General features: G+C 40.5%; 2 protein-coding genes across 4 annotated transcripts in view; one reads left to right on the top strand and one right to left on the bottom strand.

Annotated features, from left to right (window-relative positions):
- The window catches only part of LOC137268293 (lysosomal proton-coupled steroid conjugate and bile acid symporter SLC46A3-like), a 63,402-nt gene that overhangs the window by 27,783 nt on the left and 11,175 nt on the right, over positions 1-24,444 (top strand). Inside the window, exon 1 of one of the 3 annotated variants that reach the window (XM_067802841.1) lies at positions 22,958-23,155. The exons of 1 other annotated variant lie outside the window; for it this stretch is intronic. The gene's annotated coding sequence lies outside the window, so the exon portion shown is untranslated. Of the gene's footprint in view, positions 1-22,957; positions 23,156-24,444 lie in introns of those variants that run through there. One more of the 3 variants, XM_067802839.1, reaches the window with a different exon arrangement.
- On the bottom strand, positions 12,224-14,161 carry LOC137268894 (uncharacterized). Its single transcript, XM_067803494.1, has 2 exons — positions 14,142-14,161; positions 12,224-13,295 (listed from the first exon to the last, which is right to left on the bottom strand). The coding sequence occupies exon 2, from the start codon at positions 13,283-13,285 to the stop codon at positions 12,299-12,301; it is 987 nt and encodes a 328-aa protein (XP_067659595.1). The 5' UTR covers positions 13,286-13,295; positions 14,142-14,161; the 3' UTR covers positions 12,224-12,298.

Genomic DNA, 24,444 nt, shown 5'->3' on the forward strand with positions numbered 1-24,444 from the left:
CCATACAACAAATATACACTGGTGTGCCATACAACAAATATACACTGGTGTGCCATACAACAAATATACACTGGTGTGCCATACAACAAATATACACTGGTGTGCCATACAACAAATATGACCCGTGAAGGTCCCGGGGTAGAATAGGCCTTCAGCAACCCATGCTTGCCATAAAAGGCGACTATGCTTGTCGTAAGAGGCGACTAACGGGATCGGGTGGTCAGGATCGCTGACATGGTTGACACATGTCATCGGTTCCCATTTGCGCAGATCGATGCTCATGTTGTTGATCACTGGATTGTCTGGTCCAGACTCGATTATTTACAGACCGCCGCCATATAGCTGGAATAGTGCTGAGTGCGGCGTAAAACTAAACTCACTCCACTCCACTCATACAACAAATATACACTGGTGTGCCATATAACAAATATACACTGGTTTGCCATACAACAAATATATACTTGTGTGCCATACAACAAATATACACTGGTGTGCCATACAACAAATATACATTGGTGTGCCATACAACAAATATACACTGGTGTGCCATACAACAAATATACATTGGTGTGCCATACAACAAATATACATTGGTGTGCCATACAACAAATATACACTGGTGTGCCATACAACAAATATACATTGGTGTGCCATGCAACAAATATACACTGGTGTGCCATATAACAAACATACACTGGTGTGCCATACAACAAATATACACTGGTGTGCCATACAACAAATTTACACTGGTGTGCCATATAACAAACATCAAATATACCCTGGTGTGCCATATAACAAATATACACTGGTGTGCCATACAACAAATATACACTGGTGTGCCATACAACAAATATACACTGGTGTGCCATATAACAAACATCAAATATACACTGGTGTGCCATACAACAAATATACACTGGTGTGCCATATAACAAATATACACTGGTGTGCCATACAACAAATATACACTGGTATGCCATATAATAAACTGGAGAGCTATGTAAACTGTAGTCAAGTATTTAAACTGCAGTCAGCTAGGTAGGCTGTAGACAATTGTGTAGGCTGTAGACAACTATGTGAACTGTAGACAACTGTGCATGCTGTAGACAACTGTGTAGGCTGTAGACAACTGTGGAAACTGTAGACAACTGTGTAAACTGTAGACAGCTATGTAGGGTGTAGACAGCTTTTCAGGCTGTAGACAACTGTGTCGACTGTAGTCGACCATGTAAGCATAGAGAACATTGTAAGCTGCAGTAGACTATGTAAGCTGTAGGCAAGTATGAAGAATGTAGTCGACTTTGTAGGTTGTAGACAACTATGCAAGTTGTAGTCTTACACGTAAACAATAGTCGACGTATCTGCAGTGTTTCAAGCATGAAATATGTACATTCCTTACCGGCCATGTAAGTTGTAGTTTGCTATGTAAGCTCTATAGTAACCCTCTTTGTCTCTCGTCCTTGTTTGATCAAGGTGCATAAACGCCAGCATGTTTGAGAGGAGAGGTATGGGAGTGAGGGTGAAACAGGATGTCAACACTAAGTTGTCTGTGTCATGTATTTAATTAGAAAGTCCTTGTCAATATTTACTATTGTTACACAGTAACTGTATGTTTGTCAGTTATACACATTGCACGTATCGTTTCATTTAACCGGAACAAGCTCCTCAGATGGGTATTTTGAAAGTATGAACACACACATATATATAATATGTAAATTTGCTCTTTTGACTATCTCACACAAGTGGGACTTTAGGGATACAGATTTTCGAGAAAACAGGAGCTACACACTTGCTTTTTTACCCGAGTTTCAGCTGTCGATTGATAAACATTCATACTTTCAGGACAAAAGAGAGGTCCGCCTATGTTACAAAGAAATAACTCGGGAGTGAGAAAAACGTATCACGTATTGACATAAATGCAGTGTAGCCCTCTGTGTCTCTCTCTGTCTCTCTCACTGTCTCTCTCACTGTCTCTCTCTCTCTCTCTCTCTCTCTCTCTCTCTCTCTTACACACACACACATACAAACAAAACAAATAAAACAAAAACAAAAAAAAGAGCAAGGCATTCTACACTGCGGGTTCACCTACTCGTTGTTTGAAGAGGTGTTACTTCAAGCTATCTAATTAAACATGGACAAGGAAGTGCATGTTTGCCCAACCTGTTAGAACTAGAGTATACTCAATCACTATGAGTCGTGAGATACACTCTCCTTTCACCATGTGTGAAGTTATTTTCATTTCTGCTCAAACTCGAGACTCACTTGTCCAAGCTAAATGTAAAAAAAAGTCCATTTGACGAGCCTCGAAATATGATGTGTAGCACGTGTCACGTAATTGGAACTTCACTGTATAACCTTTTCAACAAACTATCAATATTATGTAAACTGCCGATCGAATAATTACGTAATTGGAAGGTCTCACAAATAACTCTAAAACGTTACCCAAATTCATGCAAAAGTCATCGTGAAAATTTGTCAAAAACGTGGATAAATTATATTTTTTCAAGATCTAACAAAACCAACTCTCGCAGGAAAGTGTACCTGACATACGGCGAGACTTGTGACTATAAGTAGATATGAAACCAGGGTGTATATTTTTTTGTAATTGTGTTAATCCTGGAGGTGACTGTCTGTTATACAGATACCGTCACACAAAGCTTTACGCCAACCCTTCTCAACCGGTGGGTGGTCTGCCGTGTTCTTGAGGATTTAGACCCTCCTGAGGACAGAGGGCCTCCTTCTCAGGATCAAGATTCGGAAAATGGTGTGTTCGAGAGTTTGAGATATTAATATACTTCATTGGAGACAGTCTATAACCCCGGCGTCCACTTACCCAAAGCGATTACAGTGACGATGATCCCAATCATTATGCATCGAAATCGACAAAGTTGCGTTAAAACCGCTTTAAGCAAGCAGGCCTGGCGCTCTTACTGAGTGAGTGAATTTGGTTAACGCCTCTTTTAGCAATATTCAAGGAATATCACGGCAGGGGACACCAAGAATGGGATTCACACATTATACCAATGTAGGGAATCGAACCCGGGAATTCGGCGTGACCAGCGGACGTCTTGCACCACCCACTCACTCGATATTACAAAGCTAAATAAACTGGCGAGCAAAAGAAACAATACACCGTGTCTTGCACTGTCAACATTGCCCATTATGTACGATATTTGTGGCGTTTTGACTACATGTACACGGTGTGTGTGACTTTAAATATATTGCCGTTTCAAAATATTTGTCTTATGTAGAAAATACACCAAGGGTGTATTAACATCAGTTAATAATTTGTACGTTTCACGACGCAATATTCCAGCTACATTACTGATCAAAAGTTCTCACTTAATGCAGTCAATATATATGTGTGTCAGATGATTACGGTATTAGCAGTTACAACGAAACCTCGTTCATATTAACAGTAAAGAAGCTGTATATCCATATAACTCTCCCTGATGTCCAGCACACCAAAGTCTAAATGTTAATCAAAGATCCTTCACACCTGTAGAGAATTATGTTTTGATGCTTGCATACTACCTATCGAAAGTTTAGAATCACCAGTGTAAATGTAGCCAGTTACTTCAGTCAACCGTTCCAAACTAGATTTTGCAAAATATTCCATTCCAGGTCTGGTCAAACATGGATTGATGTATTGTAAAACAAACTCGCAACTTTGAAAATAGTATTGTTATGAGTTCAGTGAGTGATGAAACTCAGTGAAAGTTAGCAAATTCGTAACATAACTTTACACCAAAACACAGCTATTCACATGTACGATACTTACGCATGTTTTTAGGCTGAAAAAAAAAAAAAACACAAAAAAAAAAAAAAATCTCGGGCACATTTTTTTCAAGCGTGACGAGGACGTTAGGGCTGTATCTTTTGATAGGACATTTGATAGGAAAAAAGTGACGAGGGAGGAACGCATTTTTATTTCTTTCTTTCTTTGAGAACTACAGCTTTGGAAGTTTAGCAGTTGTTTATGACTTGCAGAGTCAGTCACACTCATTCTTACAGAAGATAATCGGGACGCGACCAAGTCAAAAATATTTAAAAATTGTTAAGCGAACAAATAAAAGTGGAGAAATCGATAATCGGGACGCGACCAAGTCAAAAATATTTAAAAATTGTTAAGCGAACAAATAAAAGTGACGCGCCGATGCCCGAGAAACACTGCAGCTTTTTTTTCTTTTAGAATTAGCAATTTGATGCATGATCCTCATACAATTCATCTGCATAAAGTTTGCTGTTGGGTCCCCCAAGCTAGTGGAGAAATATATTTTCATTGTAACCATCACATAACATATTGTGAATTCTTTTGAGGTTAAACTTTTGATGGGAAGTATATTTTCGGGGGTTGTTGAGGAGATGTCTCCCCAGAATTATTTTCATAGGTAGCGTGTAGTGGTGGAATAATGGCCGCTTCCATCTGCAGTGCCTTGTGTCAGCGACCCATGAATGTTGTAAGAGGCAGCTAGCGGGATCGTGTGGTCACGTCATTGTATCCCAAAGGCGTGGATCGATGTCCATGATATTGATCACTGGATTGCCTGGTCCAGACCTGATTATTGACAGACCACCGTCATATGGCTGGAATTCTGCTGAGACTGCGTTGAACAACAAACGCAATCTTATGATAATGATTGTAAGAAATCAGTCTTTCTCGGCTGTCAGTGTTTATTCACTTATATCTTGTGTTAATGGGGCTGTGGGGTAGCCTAATGGTTAAAGCGTTCGCTCGTCACACCGAAGACCCGGGTACGATTCCCCACATGGGTACAATGTGTGAGGCCCATTTTCTGGTGCCCCCGCAGTGATATTGCTGGAATATTGCTAAAAGCGGCGTAAAACTAAACTAAACCCACTCACTCACTCTTGTGTTAATGTGCATGCCGGTTGTGTTCAGTGGTAGCTCTGTTTATAGAGTTTGTATCTCCACGTCTGACGAGTTAATCTGCTGCGTCTGATTCTCCGTTGGACTTCAGCTGGCGTTTGACATGTCTATCACGGAATTTACATTTTAATATCCTTATGGAAGCCACACAGTCACAGACACTGTCAACACCTTCACACACAAGCGTCGGGGGACAAGCGTCGGGGGAGGGGAATATGTGCCGAAATGATAGTGATTCTACTACCCTTTCTGAGGAAATCGATGTAGCTAGTAAGGTGGAGCTTCTAACGCCTGCTCGCCTGTTACAGGGGCACTGCTCTCCTTTGCTGAAATGCGGTGATTAAATTATCATTATTCCAGCATTATAACGGTATAATACAGTGTCACAGTCGGTAACGTTATTTCATTCATTTATTGCTTCACAAACGTTTTCAGTGTACTGTTAAAACACATACAGTGTCAGAAGGGAGTATAGAAGACGCTGCAGAGTACAACTACACAATCTCCACTGGCATGCCGCAAACAGCCCCACCCTCATGTGATGTTATTTCACTAAGTGCCACCAAGGTGCAGCGTTAGTGATCCAGTGAGTTTTACACAGGTGTGGCGGAGAATAAGAAAGCTAGATGTACATACTTTAACAAGGGAAATAATTCCATGGATATGCGACTTTAATGCAATGAATGCAACGTTTCCATCTTGAATCTTACTCTACGCGGAAACGCGTCGCTTTCATTGTGATAAAAAAGTTGCATATCCATAAAATTGTCTCCTTTTCCCTTCATAAATACTTCTAAATGACGGGCGGTGGGGTAGCCTAGTGCTTAAAGCGTTCGCTCGTTATACCGAAGACCCGGGCTTGATTCACCACAAGGGCACAATGTGTAATGTCCATTTTCGGTGTCCCCAGCCGTGATATTGCTGGAACATTGCTAAAAGTGGCTGTAACCCCAACTCACTCACTCACTCACCCACTCACTCACTCACTCACTCACTCACTTCCGAATGCCATTTGAGAAGTCAGGCTATAACCCTTTTAACCTTTTAACTATTTTGACAACCCACAGAAGGCTTTGACCTATTGTTAACAACAACAGTTTAACATTTCAAATGCTTTGCTTTTAGTTAAGCCTGGTGACTAGTATTCCAGTTTTAATGTATTGTCGATAATATCAGGTGCAGGATAACACAAATGTTTCCAACAACTTTGAGTGTCAGTTTAAAAATGTGTATGTAAAATATACACAAACTGTATGGACAACAACTTCTTTAATTCGTGGGTGGGACTTTTCAATACGGATTAGTGTAATTTTGTCAAGTGGGAAAGTTGTAACCAGAGTTCATTTTGTACAGAGACAGTTTAAGCTGCCCTTTGCAAATACATTGAGTCACTGTCAGTTGTGGAATACACTTTTTTTTATTGTTCAGTTATTTTTATTCGAAAACTAATTCTAGACTCACCGACTGCTTCGGAAAATGTAAATAAAAAAACATCAGGCACCCCTCGAAATGTGATGGCCAGAGAAAAGCTTCGCTTATATCAATATTAATGTTATATTTTCAGCATCGGACCGAATCGGACTGTGCCCGGTAAATATTATTTTTGTCAAGATCTAACAGAAGCAAGTCTCGCATAATGATGGACGTGAGATACGACGTGTATTGTCACTGTAAATAGGCATGAATCAGGGTGCTGTGTTGTGTCTATCAATAAAATGACTGGAAAAAGCTGTACTTAAACCTTCCCCTCAACCAAGGTGCTTCTTTAGGCTGCAGCTGAGACTTGAAGATGGACGTGCGGACATGTGTACTCATTCTGGTGGTCTGTGTTCTTCTCGTGGATGGATCTCCTTCCGAGAGGAAAAGTTATCCTCTTCAGGATCAAGATTGGGGAAAAGGTGTATTTGAGAGTGTAAGATAGTATAATAGCTCACTGGAGACGATGACATGCAATAACAACAGGGTCCACTTACACAAAGCGACCTCAGCGGAACGACGATCCTAACCACCATACCACCCGTGAATGTCCGGGGTAGAATAGGCCTTCCGCAACTCATGCTTGCCGTAAATGGCGACTATGCTTGTCGTAAAAGACGACTAACCGGATCGGCTGACTCGGTTGACACATGTCATCGGTTCCCACTTGTGCAGATCGATGCTCATGCTGTTGATCACTGCATTGTCCAGACTCGATTATCTACAGACCGTCGAAACATAGCTGGAATATTTGCTGAGTGCGGCATAAAACTAAACTCACTCACCTACCCACCATACATCGGACGCGACATTGGTGTTACGGTAAGACCGCTTTGAGCAAGTAGCAGTTTATTACATTCGATTTCACGAATCAGTTTGCTTACAAATAATTACGATGACTGTTTAGTTTAGTAACAGAAATTGACTGCTTGTAACTTCATCACAGCAAAGATGTAGATAAAACATGTATTTACATCTTTGATTGCAGGTGCACGTTTGAATGAACGTTATTTTACAAGATAGTAATATTGTCGAAAAACCAAGTTCCATTGACAACCAACTTTCTTACTGCAATGAGTGCGACGTCCTCATTTGCTTGGTAACGGTGTTTGTATCAACACCGGGACGTCGCACTCACTGCAATAAAGAAGCTGACTATCCAACTAAACCTGGTTTCTTTTAACTTTAAAACTTCTAAAATGCCTCTCTAAGAAGTAATATTGTCAGTGCATATCATTGTGGATGCTAACAGCTCTACGGAGGGACGCAGTAGAAAGGAAGCTGTTTTACTAGTCAGTGATGTTGTAAGTACATTGGTGATTCTTACAGCTTCATGGAGGTACACAGTAGAATGAAAATTGTTTTACTAGACTAGTAATTTTCACTGCGTATCATTGTTGATTCTAACAGCTTCAAGGTGGTACACGTTAGAAAAAAAAGCTGTTTTTGGTATACAACAATATTGTCACTGCGTATCATTGTTGATTCTGATAGCTTCAAGGTGGTACACAGTAGAGTGAAAGTTGTTTTATCAACTGCTTGGGCGAAAATATCGGAGTTCATATTTTTCAAACCATGGCTGGGACAAAATAACCCTTTTTCATGATTCTTCTATGGCCCTCCGTTCTGCATACGGTGACAGCGGGTTGCCAATCTATGTTTGAAAAAGTAGATTTGAGTTTATTTTCTTTTATTTGACGACTTGAGTAGTAAATATACTGAACAGGAAAAGAAACGCAACTCTGTACAGAGGTACATAACCCGACGAAGAAAAGAAACTAAACTTCAGGTCTTACGCTGTCAGCATCGCAGTTAGCTTCGATATTGTTCCACTGTTTGGTAGAATGGAACTTTGTTGCACTTTTTTTTACTTCACAGTGTGATTGTCTTCTTGGCATCTCTTGAAGGTAATTTCATTATGTCTTTCAGCTGAGAACATAACTGACCCACTTCAGCCATTCATGCCCCCGGACGTCTTGTGTCGTCTGTGTAAGAGGTGCTGTAGACCTGAATTTTGTCAAAAGCTGTTGGGCTGTTACGTCTACAAAGACAATGACGTGAGAACGAAGACAAAGACCTTCAATTCTGATTCCAGTTTGACGTGATAACTAGGATTCTCAATTTTGAACACGCTTCTTCATTCGCCTGGTGAGGGAGAATTACCCCGGAAACGACGTGTCAAGAATGAAGAGAAGTTGTTATCCATAAAACGTGTCATGGATTCATCCACCCATGATGTTTGTATTCCATGTTCCTTGAAATTATGTCAAATAAATAATGAATCAATGTCTTCTTGTTTTTCATATATTCTTCATCTGTTGGGTAGCGGCATGGTCGTCAGGTAGCCTAGTCGTCACACCGAAGCTCCGGGTTTGATTCCCACATGGGTACAGTGTGTGAAGCGGTCGTATTGCTGGAATATTGCCAATGCGTGATGTAAAACAGCATTCACTCATTGTTTGTAACTATATAACAACAGGGCATCGCTGTCACGGTGAAGCTCCGGGTTTCATTCCCCCATGAGTACAAATTAGCCCTATGGCAATCCCAGAGAACGCTCAAGCGTTAAAAGCTATTTCTTATTTCATGTCACACAGAATATATATTTTGACATGACACTGTTTTTGCATTCTGGTACGTTAGTGAAACAAATGTGGACAACTTTCAAGCTGATGTGTGGCGTGGCCCGTGAAGGTCTCGGGGTAGAATGGGATATATCTAGATTTATATCTATGTGCAATTGTGGAAATCCAGTGTTAGTAACTAGAAGTTGTCTCTTTATTAAGGAGTCTCTCTATTTCCACAAATACGGAACTATTGTTAATATGGCTAAATGTACACTGGCGCCCTCCCAATTCAGATTAAGTTCACATATGTTTATGATAGAAAGAGAACAATGGAGTATTTATTGCCATAGTGAGGTTGAGGACGGATACCATGTTTTATTGCCATAGTGAGGTTGAGGACGGATGCCATGTTTTATTGCCATAGTGATGTTGAGGACGGATGCCATGTTTTATTGCCATAGTGAGGTTGAGGATACCATGTTTTATTGGTATGCCCACAGCATGAGTTTATAGGAACAAAATTGAACTTCTTGGGTCAACTAAACTGACGAGCAAAATAAGTACACACGATGTGTTTCATGTAATAAGATAAACATAACAAAAACCTTTTGATGAAATGGAAAATGTACGTTGAGGCACACTGCAATACACGTGTTTTATCAGCAAAATTACTATATAACAACAAACGGCGATGCTGTGATGACCACTGCAGATGGTTCCTACCTTGCTGGAAGGTCTATTCCGTTCCACGCAGCGGTCAGTAGGTCTGTATGCCAGCAGCACAATGTCGTCTTGTCACATAATCGGTTCACACAATGACCCAACGATGTGACTGCTGGTCGCCGTCAACATCAGGTTGCGTCAGTGAATCACGCTCAAATAGTGACCCTCCTGAGGAACAGTGGTCTTCAATATTTTTACTAGTTAGAACGCAAAAATTGTGGGATTGCAGCAACAATTACACCTGTGTACTTTCTTTTGCTCGTCACTTTATCAATGTGCTCAGGCTATTGAAATATGTGAGCCCACCAACCGGCCACAATTGTGATTTGAACATTATGCTTTGTTTTGTTTTGTCCTTTGGCCTAGAATTAAAGAACTTGTAACTTGTGCTTTGTCTTATTTGTCATACACAAGTATGGGTCATCCGATTTTCAACTCTCAAGGAAATAGGAAGGAGATTACTTGTTTGTGTAAGGGCGTAGTAGGATACCATTCAATTACAGGTCACCTACCAACATGAATTTTACTGGAAACTGGAACACCAGGCCCTAAACTCTTGTGCCATCGGGGATTTTTTTGTTGGATGAAAGTGAACGTTCAGCAACTTCAGCGTAAGCAGACATGTTTGCCAAGTCTATAGTCAAATGGATTAACAAGGTCCCCGTCATTTTCGTTATCGTCCGTTTCCACAGTCAGCCCAAATACACGTGTTGAAGACAGATACCAGCCTCGTCGGGCAAGAAGCCCGTGCCACAATACAAAGAACAAACGACAGCAAATATGACACATTATACCATATTTGAGGCTTACATAATTCTACACATACTTTGGTCGTGTTAGGTCTTATAAAACCCAAAATGATGCAATGCGATATCCGCCCCTATCACAACCACCAGTGGCGACCCGTGAAGGTCCCGGGGTAGAATAGGCCTTCAGCAACCCATGCTTGCCATAAAAGGCGACTATGCTTGTCGTAAGAGGCGACTAACGGGATCGGGTGGTCAGGCTCGCTGACTTGGTTGACACATGCCATCGGTTCCCAATTGCGCAGATCGATGCACATGTTGTTGATCACTGGATTGTCTGGTCCAGACTCGATTATTTACAGACCGTCGCCATATAGCTGGAATATTGCTAAGTGCGACGTAAAACTAAACTCACTCCCTCACTCACCACCAGTGGCGGATCCCTACTGACCTTGTCAACAGTTAAGAGCAGTACCGCAAGATGTGTAGCAGTTGCTCCACAGTTGCGTCAGATGGGTGGGCCAGAAACCCGTGATCGCAGGATATGCACTTTTGTCGTTAGATTTGACAAATATATTTGTTTCTTTTGTGAACATTTCCCGAAAAGATTTCACCTTCATATGTCTAAGAAATCGCTTTATTCCGATTGAGGACGCACGCATGCACACACGCACAAACTCAATTGAACGGATAATGATACATATGGTTTTTCACACAAAATGTCAGAAAATTACGCTGATTCCCAAATTAAGGATTATTTTCAATTTTGCTTGACCATATTGTCTGTTATGTTCCAAGTCATGACTGTCCAATATGTGTTTCTCGCTCTCGTTTGAGAAGGGAGTGAGTAAATTTAGTTTTACGCCCCACTCAGCAATATTCCAGCTATATGAGGGCAGTCTGTAAATAATTGAGTCTGGACCAAACAATTCAGTGACCAACAGAATGAGCATCGATCTGCTCAACTGGGAACCGAGGACATGTGTCAACCAAGTCAGCAAGGCTGACCACCCGATCCCGTTAGTCGTCTCTTACGACAATCACTGACACCTTTGATGGCAAGCATGGGTTGCTGAAGGCCTGTTCTACCCCGGATTGTCAGTGGTTCGTTTTAGTAGAACGTCAAAGTGCAATTTCTTCGTGCAGATTTTCAGTTAATTGAATATTAATTGTACATGTAACGATATCTCCCTCGCCTCAATACTGATGTCAAATTAAATTGTTATTGTGGTATGTAGATTCTTGTATGTATGTAAGTCCTTGATCTGTGTAGATGTGGTCTGTCCTTGATTAATACCCGAATAAGTTTGAATCCCATCACTGCGGCATATGGTCCTTGATCAGGTCGATACGTGTTCCCTTCTTGAATCATATTTACATCTTGGGTAAAAACTTCAATCTTTGATTAAAAAGTCATTACATATTACTGAAAAGTGGATGCACTCAAACATGAACGACAACTTTAATATTGTTATGTGTTATCAGGAGATGAGGTGAAGTGGGGTTTAACGTCGTGGGTAAGAGTATTCAGTTATATGACGACATGCGTACGTCTGGCAGCATGTCCTAGCCCACACATAAGCTAGCTTTGTAGTGTTGGATTAATATAGTCAGCATGAATACCCCACTCTGACACATTATACTGACTCCGAGCCGAACAGTTTTTTTCGTAGCCATTAATGCCGAGCGCCAGGCAGGGACCAAACAAGTACCATATTTTAACGTCTTTTGATTTGACGCAGCCAGGGGTCGAACCCGCGACGTTCCGATCTCCTTGCACTGCACCACGGCGTCTGCTTATCAAAACATCGTGACAACTATAACAGTGAGTGTCTTTATTAAATGGATTGTTTTGTCATCCACTGATACAGGGTAGATACTGACAGAGGAGGTCGTTAGTCTTCCATAAGTTCCAGTCGAAATTTAGGAGCAGCCATCACATCGTCATCCTCAGCTGATGAATCATAGGGAAGGACCCCTGCCAGTTGCTTTGCCTCTTTGGTCTTAGCCGATGGTGGGTGTTCTGTCAGTGGGTTTGGGTCTTTAGCAGCATCTGGAGGTAGTGCTTCGCTGAAGATGTTTATGCCATTGCTTGACCAGTGACCTGTCATAAGCATTTCATCGTACACCTTTCGCTTCTTTTCCAATGATTCTTCATCTGTCCATTTGGCCGGTGTCATGCTGACAAACACCACAAAGCGCCATCTGCCGGGATTCTTTCTTCCTTTTACTGGCCTGGAGTTGGCATGGATGAGACGAGAGTCCCACAAAATCATACCCCCTTTCTGAACAGGAACTGTTTTCTTCTTGAGTCCGCGTTCTTTCGTAAAGTAATCGACGTCTTCGTCACTTAAGAGCTTGAGGCGCCATTTTGGGTTTTCTTTCCTATTCTTGATAGCGTTGTCACATTCAACATAATACCGATCAAAATGCTCGTGGGAGCCTTCAATCACCTCGAACGCCCAGTCGCCCTCATCGACGGTTTCAAGATACACAGCTCCTTGGTAGGCATGAAGACCTTCTCGAACTGGGCCTTGGTCGAGGTGGAGCCAGTGTTGCCCTGGAGACAGGAAGGCCTCCTTCCCATCTTCTGGGGGACGCCCAATAGCTATGGCATCGATGCTACTCAAAAGTTTCTCTGTACCCCATATTTCCTCAAATACCTTCTTGGCTTTTAGCCTCACGGCCCATGTCGGTTCCATTTGACCAACTTTGTATCTCTGAATTAATGATTTGGACGAATGGGGCCAAGTGCCATTGAATGTTGCCAGCCAATCACAATACATTTCTCTGTATTTATCCGACTCCTCATTGGTTAGAATGTTCTCTACAACTGTATAGCCTTTCGCCCTCAGTTCCTCTCTATGTCGATCCGTTATCATGGTGTCCGACCTAGAAGAAGGAAAATGGCTTGAGTCAACCTAGATGGAAGACAGTAAATGACCTCTTGTGATATGCAAGGGATAGACGACAAGCAAAATTATGTTCCATATTATTTCCTAGACATTAGGGCAAGTGGCTGACCAAGTATGAGTTTAGACCACTACTATACATGTTCTAGCAATCTCGGTATCACGGCAGGAGAGCTCAAACAGGCTTCAAATATAGCACCAGAGAAGGGAATCGAACCGTATACGTTGACGTGGTGTGGTGTCACCTATCATGCCAGGTCATCCAAAATGAGACCTACTCTCATGCTTTAACCACAAGACATCTCTATTTCAGTAATATAACTTGTAGCCCATACTTTAATCACATGACTTCACAATTTTAGTAATATAACTGTGTTACATCTTGTAGCTCATGCGTTAAACACAAGCCGTCACTATTTCGGTAGCATAACAACTTGTAGCTCATGCTTCAAACACAAGACTTCACTATCTCATGATTCTAAGAGCATATAGTAGTGATTCGGTTAATAGACGTGGCCACATGTGTACATACACCCAGTGAGTGAGAGAGTAAGTTTAGTTTTACGCTACATTCTGCAATATTCCAGCTTTATGACGATTGTCTGTAAATAGTCGAGTTTGGTCCAGAAACTTCAGTGATCAACATCTTGAGCATCGATCTATGCAATTGGGAACCGATGACACATGTCAAACATGTCAGCGAACCTGACCACCTGCTCCCGTTACTCGCCTCTACGTCGCAAATCAACACAATTACGGTCACATGTATGACACGGTAGCTCACGTCCTTAAAAAGACGGACAGCATTTAGAATGTAACTACTTACCTTTGTAGTCAGCTTGATACAGGCGGTCTGTACAGCTCAGTGCTGAAGATACAGTAGACTGGAAACAGTCTCTGTTTTAAAACTACCAGAATTTGAAACAGTACAAAGTATATTTCGTTTCCTGTGCATATGTGTTTGTCCTCAACAATGTACGAAGATCTTTGTTCCAAGTTTTTTTGTGTTGTCTACACTAGTTTGCTGTTTACGTGTAATGTCAACAATACTGCTTATGTAATGGAGAACATTATTTGTTCAGTCTACAGACGTAATCTCCGTGTGTTTTCAGATATTTAGCTCTGACTGATAAGATAATTTAAGTTAACTATAAAGGTCACACGTTATAATCTGCTAACGTACAGCTCTCCCTCCATACAATGATGACCCCAGTAATACAATGTCCAGATAATCAGGTGTGTTGGGGTGGCACAGTTAAAGCGTTCGTCCGTCACGCCGAAGTCCCAGGTTCGATTACCCATGAGAATACAATTCGTTGGTTTCACATTAATTTCAGACTCGCTGTGCGCATGCGCAGAGCGTGTAAAATATCTACTGGTCAATTCCGCTTTGGACGTACGTTTACCGATAGTGTAAACACACGCTAAAGAAAACGAAAAATCAAACCAAATACATAGTTTTATGTCTATTATAACTTATTTTTATACCTGTATGTACAAAAGACCGGGAGTAGAGAAATAAATAGCTTGATTTATGTCAATAAGTTCTTGTATAAACACATCTCGCCACCACCGTTCTTCCCGCACATCCCCTTCTCACAACAATCAAAACACACATTTCTGATACAGCTGCAACCAAAATAGCACATCAATACCTGAAAAGCATATGTAAATTGATATATATAGTCAGATATGAACAGTTGTCACTCGTAAATAATTATTATTTAATCACTTTGTTTTGAGTGTATCTACACTATCGCTATGCGTACGTCCAAAGCGGAATTGATCAGTAGATATTTTTACACACTCTGCGCATACGCACAGCGAGTCTGAAATTAATGTGAAACCAACGAATGTGTGAAGCCCACTGGTGTCCCCCTGCCGCGATATCGCTGGAATATTGCCACATAAAAGCGGCTTAAAACCATACTTACTCACTGACTTACTCCAGATAATCCAGCAGCTGCAAATGAACACACACACACACACCCCACACACACCCACCCACACACACCCCGTTCTGTTCTCCTTAATTTCCCCCCGTGCATTGATGTAAATGTTTTTGTTGCAAGTCATTTCGTTTGACTGGGGTGGCCGCAAAGCCTAGTAGTCAGAGCATTCGCTCATCACACTGATGGCCCAACTGGATTCCCTATATGGGTACAATGTCTGAAGCTCGTTTCTGGTGTCCCCCGGCGTGATATTACTGGAATACTGCTAACACGACTTTAAAAATATAACTCTCTCATTGACACTGACATTAACCAACACTGGCTACGTGTGGAGTAGTGCAACGTCTGAATGTGACTGCCCTAACGTTGATAGATAAAGCGACATGCCAGTGTTATGTGGCAGGGTATATAATCACTTGATTTTGAGAGTTAGTGACAGAAATGTCTTCGAGGTGCTGGTACATTCTTGTGTTGTTGAAGTAACCTTGATTTGGGGTTTCCCCATTGACTGTATATTGCCTAAACTCCATCCCTCCGACACACGGAAACCCTACAATCCACGTCCACAGATGCTCACAGAGTCAGTTCTATCCAAACGAAGCAATAGAAGTCATTTCTCAACATACCTTCTACATAAACAGTTGCTACACTTAAATGTCAGTTACATTTCATCCTACATTGCTATCCAGTGGTGGACGATGAAATCGAAGGTCTTCAAAGGGACATTCTGTGCTAGCCAAGCTTCAACGTGCATGTGTATATCTGATGCGTTTCTTCACGGTTGGGAATCACACCTCGACACAGATGTAACATCAGGACTGTTGGCTCCAGAACATAAGCTATTTCACATCAATCACCGAGGTCATGCAGTTAATCATTGGGCCCCTCGACTGTCCTATCAGTCATTGGTGGCCAGGACAGTCAACCTGTACATTTGGAAGGCAATCCGATCAAACCTTCTCACATGAAGTGAATGATCAAAACCCGAGAGTCTTCGATCTGCACATATGGGGCATATCAAGAACTTTACTAGGCGCGACTATTCCAGGAGAGCAGCAGTCTGTCCGTATCTACGCAGATCTACCAGAAGCCTGTATGATGTATCATCCATCTAGTTAAGGATACATTGTCTGTTATTTCAACTGCACCATCTCTGTGTCTTACAACTTTGTTGTTGAGCTTGATCCAAAAGCATGGTAGAGCTGTCATATCTCTAACATGAACTGACAGCCAGCGTGCTTAGTTGGTGTGATCAAGGGCAAAGAACCAAGGGACAAGTCGTTCCATTACCTGGATGTGCGGTAGTCAGATAGTCGTAGAATTGGCAATCGTTGATTTTCGGCCGCAATCTGGGACGCCATCTTGGATTTTTCGGAAAGTGGGCCCAAAATATCAGGCACACCCCATAAATATGTTTTATCGTGATGGCCCGTAACACTGTACAAAGTTTCTGCCATAATCCACCAGGTGAACGTCAAATAGTATTAGAATTGGAAGTCTTTGATTTTAGGCGGCCATCTCTCACGCCATCTTCAACATTTCGGAAAGTGAGCCATGATATTCATGATATTCTCCAGAGTTCTCTCATAGTTTTATGCTTTAGTCTGGCATATGACAATCAACCTCGAAATCTTGAATATATCGCCATCTGGAATATTTCGGAAAGTGAGCCAAAAGATATATTCTATCATGATATTCTCCAGAATTCTCTCATAGTTTTATGCTTTAGTCTGGCATATGACAATCAACCTCGAAATCTTGAATACATCGCCATCTTCAACATTTCGGAAAGTGAGCCAAAAGATATATTCTATCATGATATTCTCCAGAATTCTCTCATAGTTTTATGCTTTAGTCTGGCATATGACAATCAACCTCGAAATCTTGAATACATCGCCATCTTCAACATTTCGGAAAGTGAGCCAAAAGATATATTCTATCATGATATTCTCCAGAGTTCTCTCATAGTTTTATGCTTTAGTCTGGCATATGACAATCAACCTTGAAATCTTGAATATATCGCCATCTGGAATATTTCGGAAAGTGAGCCAAAAGATATATTCTATCATGATATTCTCCAGAATTCTCTCATAGTTTTATGCTTTAGTCTGGCATATGACAATCAACCCCGAAATCTTGAATATATCGCCATCTGGAATATTTCGGAAAGTGAGCCAAAAGATATATTCTATCATGATATTCTCCAGAATTCTCTCATAGTTTTATGCTTTAGTCTGGCATATGACAATCAACCCCGAAATCTTGAATACATCGCCATCTGGAATATTTCGGAAAGTGAGCCAAAAGATATATTCTATCATGATATTCTCCAGAATTCTCTCATAGTTTTATGCTTTAGTCTGGCATATGACAATCAACCTCGAAATCTTGAATATATCGCCATCTGGAATATTTCGGAAAGTGAGCCAAAAGATATATTCTATCATGATATTCTCCAGAATTCTCTCATAGTTTTATGCTTTAGTCTGGCATATGACAATCAACCCCGAAATCTTGAATACATCGCCATCTGGAATATTTCGGAAAGTGAGCCAAAAGATATATTCTATCATGATATTCTCCAGAATTCTCTCATAGTTTTATGCTTTAGTCTGGCATATGACAATCAACCCCGAAATCTTGAATATATCGCCATCTGGAATATTTCGGAAAGTGAGCCAAAAGATATATTCTATCATGATATTCTCCAGAATTCTCTCATAGTTTTATGCTTTAGTCTGGCATATGACAATCAACCTCGAAATCTTGAATATATCGCCATCTGGAATATTTCGGAAAGTGAGCCAAAAGATATATTCTATCATGATATTCTCCAGAATTCTCTCATAGTTTTATGCTTTAGTCTGGCATATGACAATCAACCCCGAAATCTTGAATACATCGCCATCTGGAATATTTCGGAAAGTGAGCCAAAAGATATATTCTATCATGATATTCTCCAGAATTCTCTCATAGTTTTATGCTTTAGTCTGGCATATGACAATCAACCCCGAAATCTTGAATATATCGCCATCTGGAATATTTCGGAAAGTGAGCCAAAAGATATATTCTATCATGATATTCTCCAGAATTCTCTCATAGTTTTATGCTTTAGTCTGGCATATGACAATCAACCTCGAAATCTTGAATACATCGCCATCTGGAATATTTCGGAAAGTGAGCCAAAAGATATATTCTATCATGATATTCTCCAGAATTCTCTCATAGTTTTATGCTTTAGTCTGGCATATGACAATCAACCCCGAAATCTTGAATACATCGCCATCTGGAATATTTCGGAAAGTGAGCCAAAAGATATATTCTATCATGATAATCTCCAGAATTCTCTCATAGTTTTATGCTTTAGTCTGGCATATGACAATCAACCTCGAAATCTTGAATATATCGCCATCTGGAATATTTCGGAAAGTGAGCCAAAAGATATATTCTATCATGATATTCTCCAGAATTCTCTCATAGTTTTATGCTTTAGTCTGGCATATGACAATCAACCTCGAAATCTTGAATATATCGCCATCTGGAATATTTCGGAAAGTGAGCCAAAAGATATATTCTATCATGATATTCTCCAGAATTCTCTCATAGTTTTATGCTTTAGTCTGGCATATGACAATCAACCCCGAAATCTTGAATATATCGCCATCTGGAATATTTCGGAAAGTGAGCCAAAAGATATATTCTATCATGATATTCTCCAGAATTCTCTCATAGTTTTATGCTTTAGTCTGGCATATGACAATCAACCCCGAAATCTTGAATACATCGCCATCTGGAATATTTCGGAAAGTGAGCCAAAAGATATATTCTATCATGATATTCTCCAGAATTCTCTCATAGTTTTATGCTTTAGTCTGGCATATGACAATCAACCTCGAAATCTTGAATATATCGCCATCTGGAATATTTCGGAAAGTGAGCCAAAAGATATATTCTATCATGATATTCTCCAGAATTCTCTCATAGTTTTATGCTTTAGTCTGGCATATGACAATCAACCTCGAAATCTTGAATATATCGCCATCTGGAATATTTCGGAAAGTGAGCCAAAAGATATATTCTATCATGATATTCTCCAGAATTCTCTCATAGTTTTATGCTTTAGTCTGGCATATGACAATCAACCTCGAAATCTTGAATATATCGCCATCTGGAATATTTCGGAAAGTGAGCCAAAAGATATATTCTATCATGATATCCTCCAGAATTCTCTCATAGTTTTATGCTTTAGTCTGGCATATGACAATCAACCTCGAAATCGAACCTATGCCACGGTACTACATAGCTAGAAGACCCGTGAAGGTCCCGGGGTAGAATAGACCTTCAGCAACTCATGCTTGCTATGAAAGGCGACTATGCTTGTCGTAAGTGGCGACTAACTGGATCGGGTGGTCAGCCTCGCTGACTTGGTTGACACGTCACCGGTTCCTAATTGCGCAGATTGATGCTCATGTTGTTGGTCACTGGATTGTTTGGTCCAGTCTGGATTATTTACAGACCGCCGCCATATAGGTGGATATTGCACAGTGCGACGTAAAACTAAATTCACTCACTCACATAGCTAGAACAGTTGCCAGAAACTATAATTATTTTCTGCTGCGTATGTGCAAAATGTCTTACTCCATATCGTACAATGTTCACTATGCATCAGTCTGTAAATGTGGTAAGTTTCATGCTTTTATCATCAAATGCAAATTTTATGTGGCTAGCCGCTCCTCTATATTAGATATTAACCTAGTATATATAATAGGTCACGATGGTTTCAATTACGGACTGGCTGTGTATTAATTGTCTTTCGTTGCATTGAGGTATGAACCTAAAAACCAATGTGCATAGAGGATTCATAGTAAAGTTTGCACATTGTTTTTTAGTTTCGTACCTCAAGGCAACGAAAGAAATACACAGTTAATCCTTATTCTTAAGTTCAACAACAAATACTATAGGCTTTCCTAAATGTTTTCTATAAACATAATCAAACTCATCGAAACAGATATCTTTGTTACCATCGATAAGCATTTTCGATGTAAGAATTTGGTAATGGCGTGAAATGACTCAGGAGACTCATTTACATAAAATGACACGCCACCATTAGCCAATCAGTATTGAGCTCCCCAAACAGCTGTTAATCAACCAAGCTAACATCGGGTGGCGAACCAGAGCGGAACAACACAACGTGACGCGTTCCGGTAAAGTTTCAAGTTCAAACATTTGAATTATTACCCGCGAACTGAAAGACATAGTTTGAAAAGTGAGAATTGGAAATGAAGCCCGATGACATGAAGTTAGTGGAACTGAGATTGTTAGTGGCAGCAGTATTTGCCCAAGTGGAAAGAGGCTGTGATATGGGATTGCGATGCCATGAACTCATGTTCCAACGTGCGCATGCTCTTGTCGAGGCGTAACAACGTTCACGGATTATTTTGAGTTGTTTGTTTACGTTAACCACAATGTATCACTTTAATGTTTACCCAAAGTGCATTAAGGTACCCGAGTGCAAGGGAATTCCCTCGCTGTGTAAAGGTATTCCCCGACATTCCTCAGGTCCGAAAGTAGTCCGGTTCGGTGGGCGTGGCTTATTTTGTTAGACTCATTGGCAAATGAAATCAACAGAAGTGTTCCCATTTAACCAGAAGATTGCCAGAATTTTAATGAACACAATAAAAATTGAATTATATGAAAGTATGTAAATACGTCAGTATAGTGCTGTCCAAATAACAAAAACAATGTTAGTATTGAAAACTTCTAGGATTTGACAAATCTGATCACGGGAATGACAGAGATGATGGTTTTGAGATACAGTGTATGTACGTGACATAGTTTGGGCAGGTCTTTACCTAATGTCCGACGGAAAGTTCATGAAGGAAAACCTGATTGTGATGTTCATCATCAATGCCAAGTATAAATGTTTTTTTGTGAGCAAGGAGGCCATGTTGATCAAAGTTCAAGTTAGTGAGTGAGTGATCGTAACTTGAAGGAACAAATTAACCTGTTTCACTAACAATGATTGAGTGAATAAATAAGTCAGTAACATAATCTCAATTTGCTAAACTCGGTAATTTCAGAATTTTACAGCACCCGGCTCAACATCAAGGAAGGAATTTATACTGTAACAACAAAATTCTACATGGCGGGAATACTGATGATGATTACAGGTACTAATTGTCCCTCTTCTCAAATCAAACATCCTCCGCTGCACAATTGGCTGCGAAGGTGTTCGGTATCAAATTTCTTTGAGAGGAATGTTTGAGAGAAGTTGTGAAGATGAAGGAAAACCAGGATCTGTGGATATAGAATAATAAAGAAGTTGACTATCCACAGAATTTTGTTTCCCTTCTGTGTTGAATTGTTTGCATGAACCTCACTATGACATTGCTTTCCTCAGGCTACACGGTCGTTGTCTGTCGAATACACACACTTCGAAGTGGGGGCATCTTGATTAACGGTAACCGAGCAATACGAAAAGTGATTCAACATTTACTTAACCTTGTAGGAATTATGAACTATTAGCAAATATCTGATTTCGTTTGAAGTCACGCGAACAGTCGCTGATAGTTGTCGCGCGGATGAAGCAGAATTTTATGATTTTTAGAAAAACAAAACGGATTTCTTTAAAACGTATTTTAACAAAATATCACAAGAAAGAGCTCATTTATTTGGTTTCAGTGGCGTTATCTAGTCTGTGCTTGAAAGTGCAATACAGACACCCTTTGGGGTTTACAATTTCTTTAATTCCTGGTGGACAATGGTGAACGAATCTTTATTCATAAAGTTTACCTATTTTGAGCTCAGTTATTCTCTTTGTTTTAGATATAGTATTATTAATCTAGGTTTGTGAACAGTTATACGGTACAAGGGTTTTGATTATTGCATTGATTGCCGTTTCGCCCCAGCATATGTCTCTTCAGCTGAGCCGAGGAAGTCGACGGGAAATGACTCTCACACGAAAAACACAAACGTAACTGGAAAGGCAGTTGTATCTTGACAAGCTATAATTCAGAAGTCTGTCACATAAATGTAATAACGGGGAAAGAGAGAGTGGTGGATTTTAGGGTTCTTGGAAATGACGCACATCAAAATAGACCAGTCACACGTCAATATAGACCGGTCACACGCAAAATATAGACCAGTATATAGACCCGACACAGAACAAGTAAAGACCTGTCACACGACATGACCGACCAGTCACACACACGTATACACTTGTCACACATCATTCTAGACCAGTCACACACCAGTATAGACCAGTCACACGCCATTATGGACCAGGCTCACACCAATGTACACAAGTCAACACCAGTATGCACCGGTCACACATCAACATACACCAGCCACACACCACTATACACCAGCCTCACACCAAGATAGACCAGTCAAACACTAGCATAGACCTGCTTCATACCAACACAGACTAGTCACACATCAGTATAGCCCAGTTACACACCTATTGGGGTAGGCTGTTAGTTTGTGTAAAACAGCTGTGTTATTCCCACTTGTGTAGTTGAAAAAATAGGAACATAACCAACAGCCCAGCTGATGCGATATTAAGTACCATTCATATACTGCATGTGTGCCTCCTCAAATCTGGACAATAGTTGTAAACTTTCACTGTCCGAAACTAGTGTTAAATTTATATAGCATGTGACAAAAGTGGATCCACTCGGAAGCTCTCATTGAAGTCACAAAGCTCTCGGTCGCACCCAGGCTGCGAAGCTGTTCAATATAGAATTGTTTGCATGGACCTCGCTGTGAAATGTGTCTAGTCACTGCCCTTTTAGACTCAACTGCCACAAGATTATACACTGCCGTTGTGTATCACGTGGTACAGCCTTCGATTTGGGGAAATCTTCATCAGCACCAATCGGGAAGTAAGGTAACTCATTCAATACTTTCTTAAACACCATTGGATTACAAGGCCATATTTAACTTTAACACTTTCAACGTCAGTGTTATGTCAATACTTTGAAGCAGAAGAGTTAATCTGAAAAAAGTGCTGACGTACATGTGTGACGTAAGGTAAATTCCTGTGAGGACGAGGAAGTATACAAGCGGCCAGTATGTACACCCTTTGTGACCTATGAATGTTTAACTCGGTGATATATTTGCTGGTTAAGCGGGTCGGTTTTAACAGTCATCAATGGATGAATGAAAGAGTGTCAATTTCAGTCAGTCGGTCGAATGGATCGTACACCGTGTTGCTGTAGTGTGCAAACAGTATTGTCAACAATCACGTATCTGGTTGTGTTATGTTGTTAAGGCGGTGTGGTAGCTTCGTGATTAAAAAGTGCACTCGAACGCGGGTTCGATTCCACTCATTTCTGGAGGTAACTGGAATATTGTTAAAAGTGGTGAAATATCATACTCACCCACTCACTTCACTTTTCAACATTTGTACTTTCCTGTAGTACCCTACTGACAATAAATATATATAAATGAATCCAGACATTTCCTGTCAAAACTCCTATAGCTACACAAGATCTTTGGCCGGTCCGGCAATTATACCCACCCAGTCGATCGTACCCTAGTGTTATGAGCGGCGAAAGATCTTGTGTAGATAAAGACGTTTTGACAAGAAGAAATATATGGACCTATCCTATGCAAGAAGAAAATGAACAGATAAAAAGAAGAAGTGGAGAAACATCTGTATGTGGCCTATAGTTGCTTTTGAAAGAATTACCGATAACAAAATGCTTACATTTTCAGGTGTTGCCAGACACTGCTCCTCGGCATTGTCACTTAGACACAATATCAACCATTGTGGAGCTTAAATCAGAACATGTCAAATTAACTGAAAACCAAAAACAATGAATACTTTGTAAAACATTTCATGACAAACCAGTGTGTCGCAAAAGATGAGCAGCACCACGTCGCAGCGTCGACTCGTATTAAATAAAAGACGTATATTGATATGGTGGTGATTTCGTGTCCTCCGCCGCGATATTGTTAGAATATTGCTTAAAGTGGCATAAAGCCATACTCACTCACTCACTCTTGTTTAAACTATATATTCTGCTCTAATCATATTAAACTATTCTATAAAGTAACTAATGATGGACATGAGTAATCACTGGAACGTTCATCACTATCTGTGACTACTTATCTCAGTATATCAAAATAGAGGACCTGTTGACCAACGTAATTACTCGTTCAAATTAATATTTT

Source organism: Haliotis asinina, chromosome 16 (genome assembly GCF_037392515.1).
Source record: "Haliotis asinina isolate JCU_RB_2024 chromosome 16, JCU_Hal_asi_v2, whole genome shotgun sequence".
Taxonomy (NCBI): Eukaryota; Metazoa; Mollusca; class Gastropoda; order Lepetellida; family Haliotidae; genus Haliotis; species Haliotis asinina.

What these genes read in the sequence shown, in the direction of transcription:
- LOC137268894 (XM_067803494.1), bottom strand. Translation starts at nt 13,285, where the DNA reads ATGATAACGGATCGACATAGAGAGGAACTGAGGGCGAAAGGCTATACA.